We start from the raw sequence: 14,476 nt of genomic DNA on the forward strand, positions 1-14,476 counted from the left end.
TAATCGTTAGAAACTTAAATATTTAAAATGTGATACATTTATTGAGAATAAAATTTAAAGTGCATATTGTTATTTTTTATTAAAATGCTTAAGTATAAAATAATTATAAAAGTGTTTAGGAATTAATACAAGTGATTCACAAAAACGTATGTCAGTGACATTGATAAAAAATTATAGTGTGTAATATCAATCAAACAGCTGATAAATTTCATTATCAAATTAATGAATTATGTGCAAATGTTACATAATTGTTAATGATATTTTATCCAATAACTCAAACTAATATTTGTTCAAAATCTTTACCGAATAGCCGGTATTGATATTTTTTTACGGTTGTTTAAAAGTCTTCGTATTTAAATTTAATTAGCAAGATGTTATCGACAGCTTCTCGGGCAAGTACTCTAACGATGCTCCTATTATCGGCCAAGGTGATCACTGTCATTTGACAGGACCACAGATTTATATAGAAATATAATAGTTACGTGAATTTGTGTAAGTGGATTTGTGAATTTTTATTTGTGTGAGTGCTCTAAAAGGATCAGGATCCTTAGAAGAAAAATGACCGTCCTGAAGAGTAATGTTGAAGTACCTGACGGTGGTTGGGGTTGGGCGGTAGTCGGCGGGGCTGCTATGACTAATGTAAGTCTATATTTGAAAATCTATTGTTTAGGTCGAAATAGTTTCTTTATTATAGTTTATAACGGCCTTTTGCGATAGACTTGGCTGAATGGTAATAAATACGACTTGCATATAAGAGATAGGGAAAATGTTGACAAAATGACGTGGTGTTTCTTAATGATATTTACTTATTTTATGATATAATCCATCTTAATAGTTTTTTCTAATTGTTGGTTTATTAGTGACATGGGTTTTTATTAAGTGAGAACTATAATAACATATTTATTAAGGCAAAATGCAATCAATTGCAAAAACCGATTTGTCCATATACGGACACATACTGAGAGTAAGAACATACTGAGATGCTAACTTTTAAGAAGGCAGTTGACAAATCAATTGTTTGGTCCACTTTAGGACATCAGCATATGAAGCATGAGCCCAAAGGGAAGAATTCATACATCGTAATCAACCTTCGCCGGGTTAGCAAGATGCAAGTTCATTTTTACCGGTGGATCGTTTGGTCTGTTTTTAGAAGTAGTTAGAACAAAACTTAAATGACATTTTTCTTTTATAGATTTTAATTTTTCGTTTTTTTGGTCTGGGTCTTTTGAAAAATAGTACTATGTCATTTTGTCCGAAACTGAACAAAAACGAATAAAAAATCAAAATTCTATCAAACAGCTGATAATTGGATTAAAATTAATCGAAATCACTAATACTTGCATAAGTTAATTGATTTTAACAAAAATAATAACAATAAATAATAAAAGTCTCTTATTACCGTGACAAGTCTGACAATGACGCTCAACATCTGGCAGGATTGTGATTGTGATTATAAGTGGCTAAATGCCATAGAAAAGACCAAAAAAGCTTCTAAAATTTCAGTCAAAACCTGACTCAAAACATTTCGTAATTTTGTTGGTATTAACGCTAATAGTAAATGCATGTTTAGAGTCGATATATTCTAAATGTTCATGTTCAGACGATTCCGATAGCACATGACATATTTTTAATTGTTTATTGAATTAATTTAAAAACGTTAATGTAATTTAATACCAATATTGTACAAAAATCAACAATGTTGTATTTATATTTTTTAATTATTTTGTTATCGTCTTACTTCTTATTATTTAAAGAAATAATTTAATAGGCGGAAAAAATATTAATAACGATCTTGTAGATTTTTGATAAATTTTTGTATTTTTTTAATAAACTCGTCGATCGAAAGTCATTAGTTTAGTATCCTCACTCTTCTCTCTATGTTTTATTCTAAATACTTTTTTCTAATTTTATATTATCACAATATTCTGATATGAGAATAAGTTTCTCATTGTTCTATTTCATATCTTTTTTGCATCGCTTCTTGATTTTTTTATCGAAGACGAAAGTAATTTCGTATCCGAAAGTGATAGCAATTTTTAAGTGGCCCACAGCTAAATTCACCGAAAACGTTCTACGTTCGCCGGTCGGTCAGTGACTTTCTAAGCGCCCAATTCGAATATTTCGATTCCCCGGCTTTTTTCAACCAACGAAAAAAAGACGAGTGCTTGAGAACCGCGGGCATTGATCGATCACAATTGCCATTCTTTAATTGGTAATTTTTTCTTAAACAAAAATTGGTAGTGTAGTTGTAGACACTACATTTTTGGTCGTACAGCTTTAAAATCTATGAAGTACCTCACAATATAATTAACCGCAATATTCGGAACAGGCATATGCAAACCTAGACTATGTATCGTATTTGTAATTTGCGGTTTGATAAGTTATTTAAGTACTGATTCATTTTTGGTACATATATAATATATATATATATATATATATATATATATATATATAATATATAACCCAGTAAACCACAGAAGTTAAATCTACGTAACTCATTTTGTAACTTTCGTTTCGAAACTGATGTTAAGTAAAAAAAACGATGCTGTTACGTATAGTTGTGATCTTTAACCACCGTCGACGCGTTTCTGTCGGTACGTGGCGCGGTACGTTGCATTGTCACATAGATTAGCCTTTGAAATAGCCGTGAAGTGTTTTATGAGCGAAACGTCAAATTAATTATAGGTTAACTCAGTTAGTGCATCGTGGACGCAGAATTGAGTATTTTATCGTGTATGTTTGAAATGCAAGATATTTCAATTATTGAAACGTTATTTATTAATTGCTTTTATATTTAGTGCGAAATCAGTTGTAGAAATTAGTTAAACAGTCAGCTGCAAAAGTATTTAATATGAAACCGGCAAATAAGGTGAGTCTAATTGTACTGAAACATATTTTAATTTATAAATTATTATAATAATGTTTAGTCATTTGCAGTATATAGGCCGTCTTCAATGCAAAGTCTGTTTATGTGTTGTGATAATTGATTTATCATGCAATATTGAAATTTCTAACGCACCAGTCAGAAATATAACCTCAATTCAGTGATATATGAATAAAGAGAAGTAAGTTATATAGTTTTATACATATTCATTTTTTATAGTTCCATTAGTATCAGAACTATTTATCTAAGCACAAACTGATATAAGTTGGTTTTCAATTGTAGAGAAAATTACAGTGCTGATAACCCCTACGAAAATGGATTTCAAACTAGGGAAATTTGCTCCAATAGAGAAGATAAATACAAAGTTAGATAAAATATTAGAAATTATTAATCCTTTGTCACCAAAAAACAAGCAAGGCTTCAAAACATGCAAGAAGAAAAATAAGAACACATATCAATAAATAAGAACACATATCGATTAAGTGTTGAAAAGAAAATGAATTGTTGAGTATTTCTTAAGTAATGATCTTGTATTACAGAATAGGTATATTAATGTTTTACACAAAGAGAACTTTAACTAATATGATTTAGTACTAATTTGTAATGTTTTACTTTTAGGAAAGTGATATATTTAATACGAAAACGCCAGAGGTGAGTATAATTGTGCGGATTTTTTTTTAAATTTACAAATTATTATATTAATGATTAATTAGTTATTTTCAGTATATAGGTCGTGTTCAATGCAAATTCTGTTTATTAGTATTAGTTTATTAGTATATTATAGGTAGATAAGTGTAATATATATGGTATTATACATATTCTTTATAATTCCATCAGAACTATTCAGTTAAGCAAAAACTGATATAAATTGCTTTTCAATTGTAGAGAAAGACTGCTCATAACCCTTATGGGTTATGTCAAAATGGATTTCAAACTAGGGAAATTTGCTCTAATCAAGAAGATAAATTGTCACCAAAGAAACAAGCAAGACTTAAAAGCATGCGAGAAGGAAAACAAAGAATACACCGGATATCACACATTATATGGATTAAGTGTTGAAGAGAACATGAATTGTTGAGTATTTCGAGTCTGATGATCTTGTGTTACAGAATTGGTATATTAAGGTTCTACATGAAGAGAATTTTAACTAATATGATTTAGTACTAATATGTAATGTTTTACTTTTAGAAAATTCACGTCTTTAAAATTAAGAGGATAAAATCAATGCAAGAAAATTATTAAGTGTGTTCATCGAATAATTATCTCTGTCATATGATTGTAAGAACTACATAGTCATCAACTTCAAATAAGGAGTATGTTTAGAGGTAATGTTCACAAATGACTAATTTGTTCACAATATTTTCAATTAAAAATTTGTTTACAATGTTACTAAGATGTTTCGTTCTATTTCAGATACATTAACAGATGCAAGTGAGTTGAGCATATTTAACGCAAGACTTAACTTTGCCAAGTCTGATTTAACTGAAGTTGCCAAGAGAGTTAAACATAATACATATTATGAATAAATAAATATTTATTTTTATAGGTTAACATTTTATGGACTATCAAATTTTAGTTTTCCAATGTTGCAACTATGTAATATGTAAATTTTGTATATAAATGATACAAATGTAATAAAATTACTAAATATCCGAAATTGATTTTATATTTGCAGGAAATTTAATTAAATAATTATGTAACATAAAAGACACCTACACGCTTTTTTATTCAACTTTGATACGTAGCAAAAATGCAACCGCAGTGTTTTAGTGTGCAACGAAACAGCCGTTACGTTCATGCCCGCGAAATAGATACTTCTGTGTGCCTCCCAGGTTACGTACCTGCTTCGTGCGAACGTGGCAGCGTTACGTAACGTTCATGGCTTTGTTACGTTTTGTGGTTTACTGGGAATATATATATATATTAGAGATGGGTAACTCACTCCGGAGTTATCACTCCGATACAACTGCTCCCTCGGAGTGAATCCGAGTGGAGTTGTTTCACAGGATTTGTCTTATCCGACTTCCTTAAAATGGTATTAAATCTGTTAACTCGTACAGGCATTTAGTGTTTTTGTCGTTTTTGCTTTCGGAAGAAAGCGGTCACTTTCTTGCCTCGCAGGCAGTATAAAAGTCAAAATAAATACCATTGTGTATTTTCCAGAAAATTCAAAAATGTTACTTTAAAGATACAGAACAGTGAAATTGCATTCAAGTGTGAATAGCTCAAATGTATAATTTATTGAATAGTAAGGGGTGATATTTCTAACTACCGCAATCTTTAGTCGTAAATGACGGCAATCAGGAATATATATACCGAAAAATATACGAAACGATATACATTTATTTAATCTTGTTTTTCCATAGCCTGAAATAACAACACTTTAGAGTACAAAATTTATCAGTGATATCATTAGTATTTAAGCAGTAAAAAATATTCAGTATTATATTATTACTTTTACACAATTATATAATTGTGTAAAAGTAATAATATGCTAATAGAACTACGCGATATAATATTAATTCTCAAATGGAAATAGCAGAAGAAAAATTTTGAAAGCAGAAGTATTATGTTTTGCTTTTATTACAAAGTTTACTACATAATTTGTATATAAAATTAATCCAAAAAATCAATTATTTTCTCATCAAAAGGAAATCATTAAATTGAATTTGATTCTCAAGTTTTGCGTTTTTACTTTGGTCAACACTGCTACAAATACGAGTCACTGAGTCGATCATCTGGTCGACCGAAAAATTTTACAATCCGTCATTTATTCGTGAATTTTTTAAAAAAAATATTTTATTGATAATTATTCATAATTTTTTTATTTCAAATAATTAATGGGATTTGAAAAATTCTTAGATACATAAACAGCGTACTATAGAACACATTTGTTTCGAGTATTTCGGTTTCAAAATTGTCGGAGTCGTGCAGTTGTTTAGCGGATATAACTCCACCATGAAGCGGAGTCAAATCCGAGTCGATCCGGCTCGGTATATATATTAGGGTGGTCCTTAATATAGACATTTTTGAATTTCCTTGCTCCCAAGGGCTCAAATGGTTTCAAATTGATAAAAAACAATGCTCGGAAACTTTTAGCTCTTAATATTGTCTTTTAGATAAAGCGCAATTCAACCAAAGTTTTGTATGAAAATAGCATGAGAAAATTTTCAAAAATTTTGCAGAGCGTCGAATTTTCCATAAAAAATGACACGAATTTTCACTTTTAATTCATTTGCCGCTAAGTTATACCTATTTTTTTTTTTTAATTTTCAAAATTTTTACCATGCTATTTCAGGAAGTTTGATTGAATTGCACTATCTAAAAGTTAATATTAAGAGCTAAAACTTTCAGAAAATTGTGCCATTTCTTCGAAATTAATTGTTGAAATAGTAAATGGCAGTTTTGATTAAACTGGTCTTATCGAACATTCTAAAATATTGAAGACCTGCAAAATGTGGTTCAATTACAAAAAGTCAGCGTTTGGACTTTTATTTCGATTCTTATTGGTTAAGTCACACACATTGAGAAGTTTATGAAACTTGTCTTAACGCCAAATGACATTAACACTTAGTTTCATATTATTTTTGTAGACAATAAAGCAAATAATAATAATTTAATAGCTAAATACAGAATGAGTATCTGATGAATAATTAATTGAGTCAGGCGCTATAAAAGTGTTAAAGATGTTACTACAGATAAATCACATAACTATGTTTTTGTGGATTACTGTTATCGTGTAATCCGTTCATCATCAGAAATAAAACTGCAATGTACAGTGAATTTGCAATTGTGTTCGACCTTGCCTTATTGTTAACTTCCCGTAGGGTAAGTTATAGTAATCGCAAAAAAATCGAAAATGAAAATTTTTATATATCTTTACGTTTCAGAGGTTTCTGAACATTTTGGCATACCTTAGAAAAAATGGATGTATGTGTGTGTGTGTGTGTGTGTATGTGTGTGTGTATGTGTGTGTGTATGTGTGTGTGTATGTGTGTGTGTATGTATGTACGTGTGTGTATGTATGTGCGGATACAAATTTTCGTCGACGATTTCGGGAACACGGATAAACCGATTTGAATAATTCAAAAAACATTCGATTCGTATTGATAAGGAGACGTGCTGATTAGTTTTTGGCGAAGGCAGGTCTAGCCGTTCCAAAGATACGGGGCAAAAAGTGCCGAAAACGGTAACTCAGTTTTTAAGAGAACGGAGCGTCCGATTTGAATAATTCAAAAAACATTTTACTTGTATTGACAAGATGAAGAATTGATTAAATTTTCATGAAGGCAGGTCTAACGGTTTCGGAGATCAAATGAAAAAAGTAAAAAAAAATGCCATTTGGCGGCCAAAAATGATCATTAGACATATGCACATCAAATTATCAGATATTTTATAGAGATTTTAACAATAAGTATGAATTTGGTTTACAGTCCTATGGGTTCCGTACCAGTGTTTACGCGTTAGGCGGCGACGTGGCGCTTTACGCTCTTTGATAATTCGTCTTTATGCAGTTAAAGCAGTACGATTGCTTTGAAAAAAAGTTTAGATCTTTCAAAATATGTCACAATAAGGAAAATATTTTTTTTTTAAAAAAAAAAAAAAAATAAAAAAAAATTTTTTTTCGAAAAAAAAATTTTTTTTCAAAAAAAAAGTAATTTTTTTCCAATTTATAGTTTTTCAAAAATCTTATTTTTTCGAAGTAAAATTTTTTCAAAATTGTTAATCGTTTTTTTAAAAAAAAATAATTTTTGGTACGGGAAGTTCCAGCAATTTGCCTTAAGGCACGATGCCTTAATTGCCTTAAGACAGAATTTCACTTACAGCTAGTTTGTATTATATTATTAGTGTTCAATTCGCCGACGGACTGGGCATTCGCACGCAATCGCATCGTTCGCGACGGATCATGTGCTTAATGCCCTTCCTGTGCGACTGATCTATTCCCGAGTGCGAATAATCAAAACCAAATGCTGGATGCACTAATCTTAGTCGAGAGAGGCTGCTTGAGCCCTTGCTCAAATTGAAACATCAGGCGACACTGCACAGTACAAAATACACACACACTCATGTAAACAAAATTATAAACTGGACATATACCACTGGACATATACCCAGGATATCGGTTTGCCCAGTACGAATTATAATACAACAGTTGATTTGAAAAAGTACTATTTTTTTTCAGTAAAAAAAATATTAAAACATATTTTTTATTCATTATATTATATGTACAATTTTTCTTATAATGTGACCAGACGTCCCTGATAGGTCGGAACAGTCTCGCATTTTCACTTTACGTCCCGGATTTTTTAGAAGCAATAGTTTAGTTTTTTAGAAGAAAGTTGTCCCGGATTTGGTTTTCTTGTTTCAGATTTGGTTTTTTGTCCCAGATTTGGTTTTCTCGTCTTGGATTTCACCGAATTTTACAAAATTTACACGCACATTAAAAGTGATATTATTTAACAAATTAATTATGAAGAATTCCGTATATAATTTTAAATAATATTTAAAAACTAAAAAGGCCACAGCTCAGAAAAATATAAAGTTGTATAGGAGAAACTGGTATGGAAATATTTAAATATATAAAAAGATATTATATTTCCATGTATAAAAATATAAATTAAATTTGGTTGATTATAAAACTTTACAAAATGTCATGACCATTTGTTTTCTCTCATTCACGAGCCTCACTTGATTCCCACATTTACTCCCTGCTCAGTGTTGACCTCACACTAGTTTAAAGATACACAGAATCACGTTATATTTATTTGGTGGGAAGGCAGATTGTAGCAGTGTTGTGAATTTGAGATGTTTTAGCACGTGAAATCTTACACAAATTCATGAAGGTAGGAACAATCGTAGTCCACCACAACTGGATCCAAAGTCTTAAGCATCTAAAGACGATTTGGTGAGTTAAAGGACACGGAGAGGTTGAATCGCGATTCCAATGAACTTTTTAGTAGTGATTTCAATTTACAACCCAAAGTCTTGGCTATGGTGTCAGCGATAACCCGAGGTCTGGACATACTGAATAAGTGTGCCGACGGAAGTCCGGTGTCAGGGCTAGTAAATGCGTTAGCCCGCGATGACCCTAGGACTGGGCGTACCTTGTAAGTAGCCAACGGAAGACCAGTGATTAGGGCGTTGCACCATAGTCTATATATTTTTAATTCTTGATCCATACTCAATTGCTATCTTCATTGTAAATGTCGTAGGTCAATATAGAAATAATTAAATATATAAAAAGATATTTTCATGTATAAAAATATATATTAAATGTTGTTGACAGTGCTGGATTTACAGTAGGGGCAATCGGGGCTACTGCCCAGGGCGGCAAATTTTGGGGGGCGGCAAAATTTGGATATTGAGAAAAAAATTCTATACAATATAATCAACTTTTTTTAACAACATTTTTTGTTTTAAGAAATATAATTAACAAAACATAATACGATTGCAATGCAAAATTTTGGTTGAAATAAATGATAACTAAAATTTATTATTTTGCCTTGCCTCCCTCTCCGAACGTAAATTATCAAATTGGTTGATAAGTTATCGAATTTGGCAATTTGGCTAATATAAAGATCCGTAAACAAGCTGAAAGTTTAAGAAAAATATGTTCTTCAGTTCTCGAGCCCTCTTAAAATGACGTATTTGTGCACTTCCAAGCTTATAGCGTCGAAAAAAAATTTAAACTAGTGACTCATGGAATTGTGCCATAAGACAAATTACTAAAATATCCCGTACTGAAAATTACATTTTACAAAGAGCTTTAAATTTTATTGAAAAATGAAAAAAAAGACTTCTAAAACACATTTTTTGAATTTTGAAATTTTTCGAAAATTATGAACTTTTTGCGAAGCAAACGCGCTACGTAGCTGTTTCAAAGAAGAAATATCGAAACCAAATTACCATTCTTCGTAATTGTCTGTACCAACAGCTAATCAGCACGTCTCCCCACCAATACAAATCTAATATTTTTTAATTATTCAAGTCGATTTCGAGAACACGGGCCAAAATGCCAAAAATGATAATTCAGTATTTGAGAAAAAAGCGTCGAATAACATTCAAAAAAATTTACAGAATAAATAACTGCTTAAATTTGTGGGGGGCAGGTTTAGCGATTTCGATGATCCAATAAAAAAATTTGAAAAAGAAACATTTGGCGGACAAAAGTGATCATAAGACATATGCACATTAAATTATCAGATATTTTAAAGATATTATAATAATAAGTATAAATTTTGTTTACATTTATATAAGTTCTGTAACATTGTTTATCCGTTAGACTGCGACGCGGCGCTTACGCGCTTCTATATTTTGTCCCTCGCAGCTGAAGCAGCGCGATTGCTTTAAAAAAAGTTCCAAAGTTCGTAAAATTTCAGGGATGGGGCGGCATTTTTGTCAGTGCCTCGGGGCGCCAGATTTCTAAATCCGGCCCTGGTTGTTGATTATAAAACTTTACAAAATGTCATGACCATTTGTTTCCCTCAAATTCACGAGGTTCACTTGAATTCCACACTGGGTACGGTTGTGCCAGGGTACGATAGTGCCAGTCATCATAAGGAGTCCAAAGTGAGAAAGATGAAATATTGTGACGAGAGGGGTTGACGCCCCCTTCTTGGGGTATGCAATGGCTGCCAAATATTATATTTTAGCCTTGCAACCCCTTACGAAGGGCTTACTTCAACACTCCAATCGCCCGCTAAAGTACCTGTAATTACCTGTGGGGGTTAGTAGCTACTATACGAATGAAACCAAGATTACTTTTATAACTAAAATCTATTAAAATAATTAATAATACATTCCGCATGTATTTGTGGAACATAACCGTACTTGCATACGGTCATGTTCCCTAACTAATACCACTTATTCTTATATCATGGTATATATGGAGATATGAGGGGAGAATAGCTACAACTTATAATTTACATTATCTGACCTTTAAGCTGGACCAGTCTTGTTGCACAACACACACACAACTAACACTAACGTATCCCAAGGCGTTTGCCTATGGGATACGTCTTAGATGGCTGTTACTTCTTAATTGCCAGGATCTCCGGAGCGTCTCTCTGATGGACCCCAAGAACCAATAGATATTTAGGGGTAGTGGTAGGGGTGTACCCTGGGGTTGACGACCATCAGGCGACAATAATTATCAATACGACGATAATTATGATTATCGTCACACGCCCCCCTGTCACACCAGAGCCGCCCTCGGCTCTAAAAATTGTTGCTACTTTCCAACGATGTTTGAGGTCCCCGTAGCGGTATCCATAATTGTTGGCCGCACGTCCAGAGCCTGGTTTACTTAATATGAAATCGAACGTAGACTGTAGTTGTGGGTGTGTGCCTTCAGTAATTGTGCTTTCGGTCAGATTTATGTCGTCTTGGGTTCTTAACTAGCTATTCTCCCATTTATTAATAAATAAGATTGTTAGACCACAAACAAACAAAAAAAAAACGATTAAAAACATAACAAGTAATCTATAAAAAAAAATATTAATCGACAACCATAATCTTTAAAACAAATATCAAACTAAATTTATATAGGTCAATTTGACCCTCAACTGAACTTAATTAATTTTGTTTTCCAAGAGCTCGTGTTTGAAAAAAAACTGTACTTATTTGAACTTCAAATCGCGATGTTATTTAAATTAGACACAAAAGAAAAACTACCATTTATACATAATGCTACAATACAAAAAGAAAAATTACACGTGGAAAGATTAAGATGTTACTAAAAAGAGAACGTTTTCTTGTACAATTTTTTTTTTCGGAACACGCTATCTTGAAAACAAACCTAACCTATGTGTGTGTGCTGTTCCCTATTATCTTGGTTGTAGTATTAGTTATTTTGAAAATAACGTAACCCGAAATCTAAATTAGTTCGCCAGAATCGATGAGCCCGATGATATGGACAATATGGAGTAACGCGTGAAAAAACATAAAAGAATAGCTAATGTGACGATGAACAATAAGAAAAAAATTATTTACTATTAATTAAACTAAACTCGATTACTTAAATCACTAGATGACTAACGAGCGCGACATTTACAGTAATTCAGTCTCTACTGGTGTGATTGCCCCCCAAATACAAGACCACAGATGGGGGCTAAGATCTAGTTATCCTTCTTGCTCCCCCCGCAGCGCCCCAACCATAATAACACTAGACCGACCGCTTATGCCCACCCAAAAACAATGGCACTTACAATCACCTGTGTAAGCGGGGCACACCCAGAGTTCCCCAGCTCGGCACAAGGGCCCTCAAAGGTTGCCCCCTTCGCGGGGAAATGGCGACGTGCGACCTATGGCGCCATTCCAGTCTCACTGAAGGTACCTTCTTAAAATATTCCCAAAATCACTCAATATAATACTCATAATAATTCGACGGCTGCGGGTTTGATTAAGGGCGGTTTCCCCGATTGAAACCGTACGCGTCCATCGATTCGGACACCTCAATGGTCCTCGCTCGTGGACAACTGGGCCCAGCTTTAAACAATAAAATTCTCATATACACATAACAAAAACGTACATCCGATATGGCGTCCCGATATAAGCCTGCAGACTTATATTTATACTACCCTCGTTGCAACAAACAAACCTTTCCTCGACAAACGAAAACTCTAAAACTCAGCTATAACTTCTTATATATCCTATTATAATCTAAAACTTAATTCTACAATCTATCTAAGGGAGGGGGAGGGGAATCTTAAGACTAAACCTTATATTATTATTATTTTAAAAAAGTAAATGATTTTTCCTCAATCATATACTTCTACGCCGAAGAAATCTTTTACTCTACAAAAAATGAATCGTGTCATATCGATCTAATCTAACTACTTATGAGACGAGTCCGGTCGTTTCATGAGACAGCGTTACTGCTTGTCCCGGCCGCTCGGACTAAAGCTACGTCAACCGACGGCCGAGTTGCCTACGGTATATTCATATACAAAAAAAAAAAATACTATTGAAAATAAATCATTAAAAAAAGGTGGTAAAGGCTTCGACACGATCCATCAATTTATATATTTGTTCATACAAATATACCTATTCTTGATTCCTAACATCAAGTTCGCCCTATCTCTAATACTCCGTTCATACTTATTTCCTTTATTAATTTCCTCATTTCATTTACTCTATTTGCCATATCGGACCCCTTAATCAGGATTGGGCGGTCAAAAACACGAGCCAATAACTATTGACGAGACAGAATTAAAGTATTTTCAATAAAAATAAAATCGTATTTTGTCCATATAAAAGGGCGTCACGAAAATTAAACAACACGCCGACGGTATAAACTAACGCGATAATACACTACAAACGTTCGTTTGGTTTGATTTACGGTGACATTATCAATAAACAAAAAAACAACACGACGAAAATAATAGTTTACCTCGAATCATTCTCATACTTAACATAAAACTATTATACTTGATACATATACAATCGGGCACCATAACATAATTAACTTTTTAAATTTGCCCTCTATACTCTCAATACCTTGTAGCAAAGGCTATAAACTCTATCCGTAAACCAAACCAAACCTTTCGCGACGCACGGCTAAAAAAAAACGACACAACGATATATACATATATAAAACAAAACATTCGAATATATTAAAGTGGCGAACAAAACGGATAATGCAATAATGATAAATAGGATAAAAACAGTAAAAGTGACGAAGTTACGCGTATGATATAAAACTGATTTATTATGGAATAATAAAACATTAAAATTAATAAGAATTAGACAAACGTGAAGAAGAAAAAAAAAACTACTAGTTCGAAAATAAAAACAGCGAAAAAAAGTGTCACTGGCCGTTCTAGCTGTATGACGCACACAACTAGAGCGTTTATCCAACCGTCGGGTACAGGTCCGTACTTGGCAAGACCGAGTGAAACCCTTACCAGTGTCCCTGCGCCCGCAGAGATATGACTTCTAAAAGACACATTGTGCCTGCAATCTGCTCTAATTAACGAAGGTTGGCTAGTCCTTTCGTTACCGTGCCGCATACGATGTATAACTAGACTGGTCGCGATAGCCGTTGTGATCGTTATGCAAAGAAATCATATCCCAATCCTATCATTAGTAGGATCGGTCGGATAAAGCCGCGAATAGAGCACCAGACAATGGTGACCCGGCAGAACTGAGGCCAACATTAGTACGCGTAATAATAACAAAAGAAAGAGAGAAAATATTTAAAAAAAGAAAAACATTATCAAAAATCAAATTATTAAAACTAATAATCATAATCAAAATTATTAAAACTAATTCATTATTGCATCATCTTACAAAAAAAAAAAACACGAAAATACACGACGTTAAAATATAAAAAAAAAACTATACTAATACTACAAACCAATTACTCTATACCTACTTATAATACAACAATCCAGCTGGTCAGATATGAATAGCATGCCTATGTTTCAACTATTTGAAAAAAAAAAAAAGTCCTTGTTAAACTAACAAATCCGAATCGGCACTGTCTGCCTGGCTCAAAAAACTTTGACTCTCTGCACGCGTTTCGTACGCGCCAAACATCTCACCCCGTGAGTTTCTCAAAATTCTTACACTTTTACACATAAGCACGCTAGT

General features: G+C 32.7%; 1 protein-coding gene and 1 long non-coding RNA gene across 4 annotated transcripts in view; both read left to right on the forward strand.

The window, feature by feature from the left end:
- The first annotated feature begins 314 nt into the window (after window positions 1-314).
- Window positions 315-14,476, forward strand: part of LOC113375625 (monocarboxylate transporter 9-like) — a 29,406-nt gene continuing 15,244 nt past the window's right edge. The window contains exon 1 of the mRNA XM_026615556.1: window positions 315-639. Within this exon, the coding sequence (XP_026471341.1) occupies window positions 559-639 (81 nt within the window). The 5' untranslated portion in view covers window positions 315-558. The remainder of the gene's footprint in view (window positions 640-14,476) is intronic.
- On the forward strand, window positions 2,605-3,294 carry LOC113376842. Of its 3 annotated transcripts, XR_003367065.1 has the most exons (4): window positions 2,623-2,733; window positions 2,799-2,869; window positions 2,938-3,065; window positions 3,167-3,294. It is a non-coding gene; the product is annotated as an uncharacterized LOC113376842 (long non-coding RNA). The 3 variants fall into 3 exon arrangements; XR_003367066.1 differs by having other exon boundaries at window positions 2,605-2,869; window positions 2,928-3,065; XR_003367064.1 differs by having other exon boundaries at window positions 2,605-2,869.

Source organism: Ctenocephalides felis, unplaced genomic scaffold (genome assembly GCF_003426905.1).
Source record: "Ctenocephalides felis isolate EL2017-DRISC unplaced genomic scaffold, ASM342690v1 CF-g0.4_SCAFFOLD_01886, whole genome shotgun sequence".
Classification (NCBI taxonomy): Eukaryota; Metazoa; Arthropoda; class Insecta; order Siphonaptera; family Pulicidae; genus Ctenocephalides; species Ctenocephalides felis.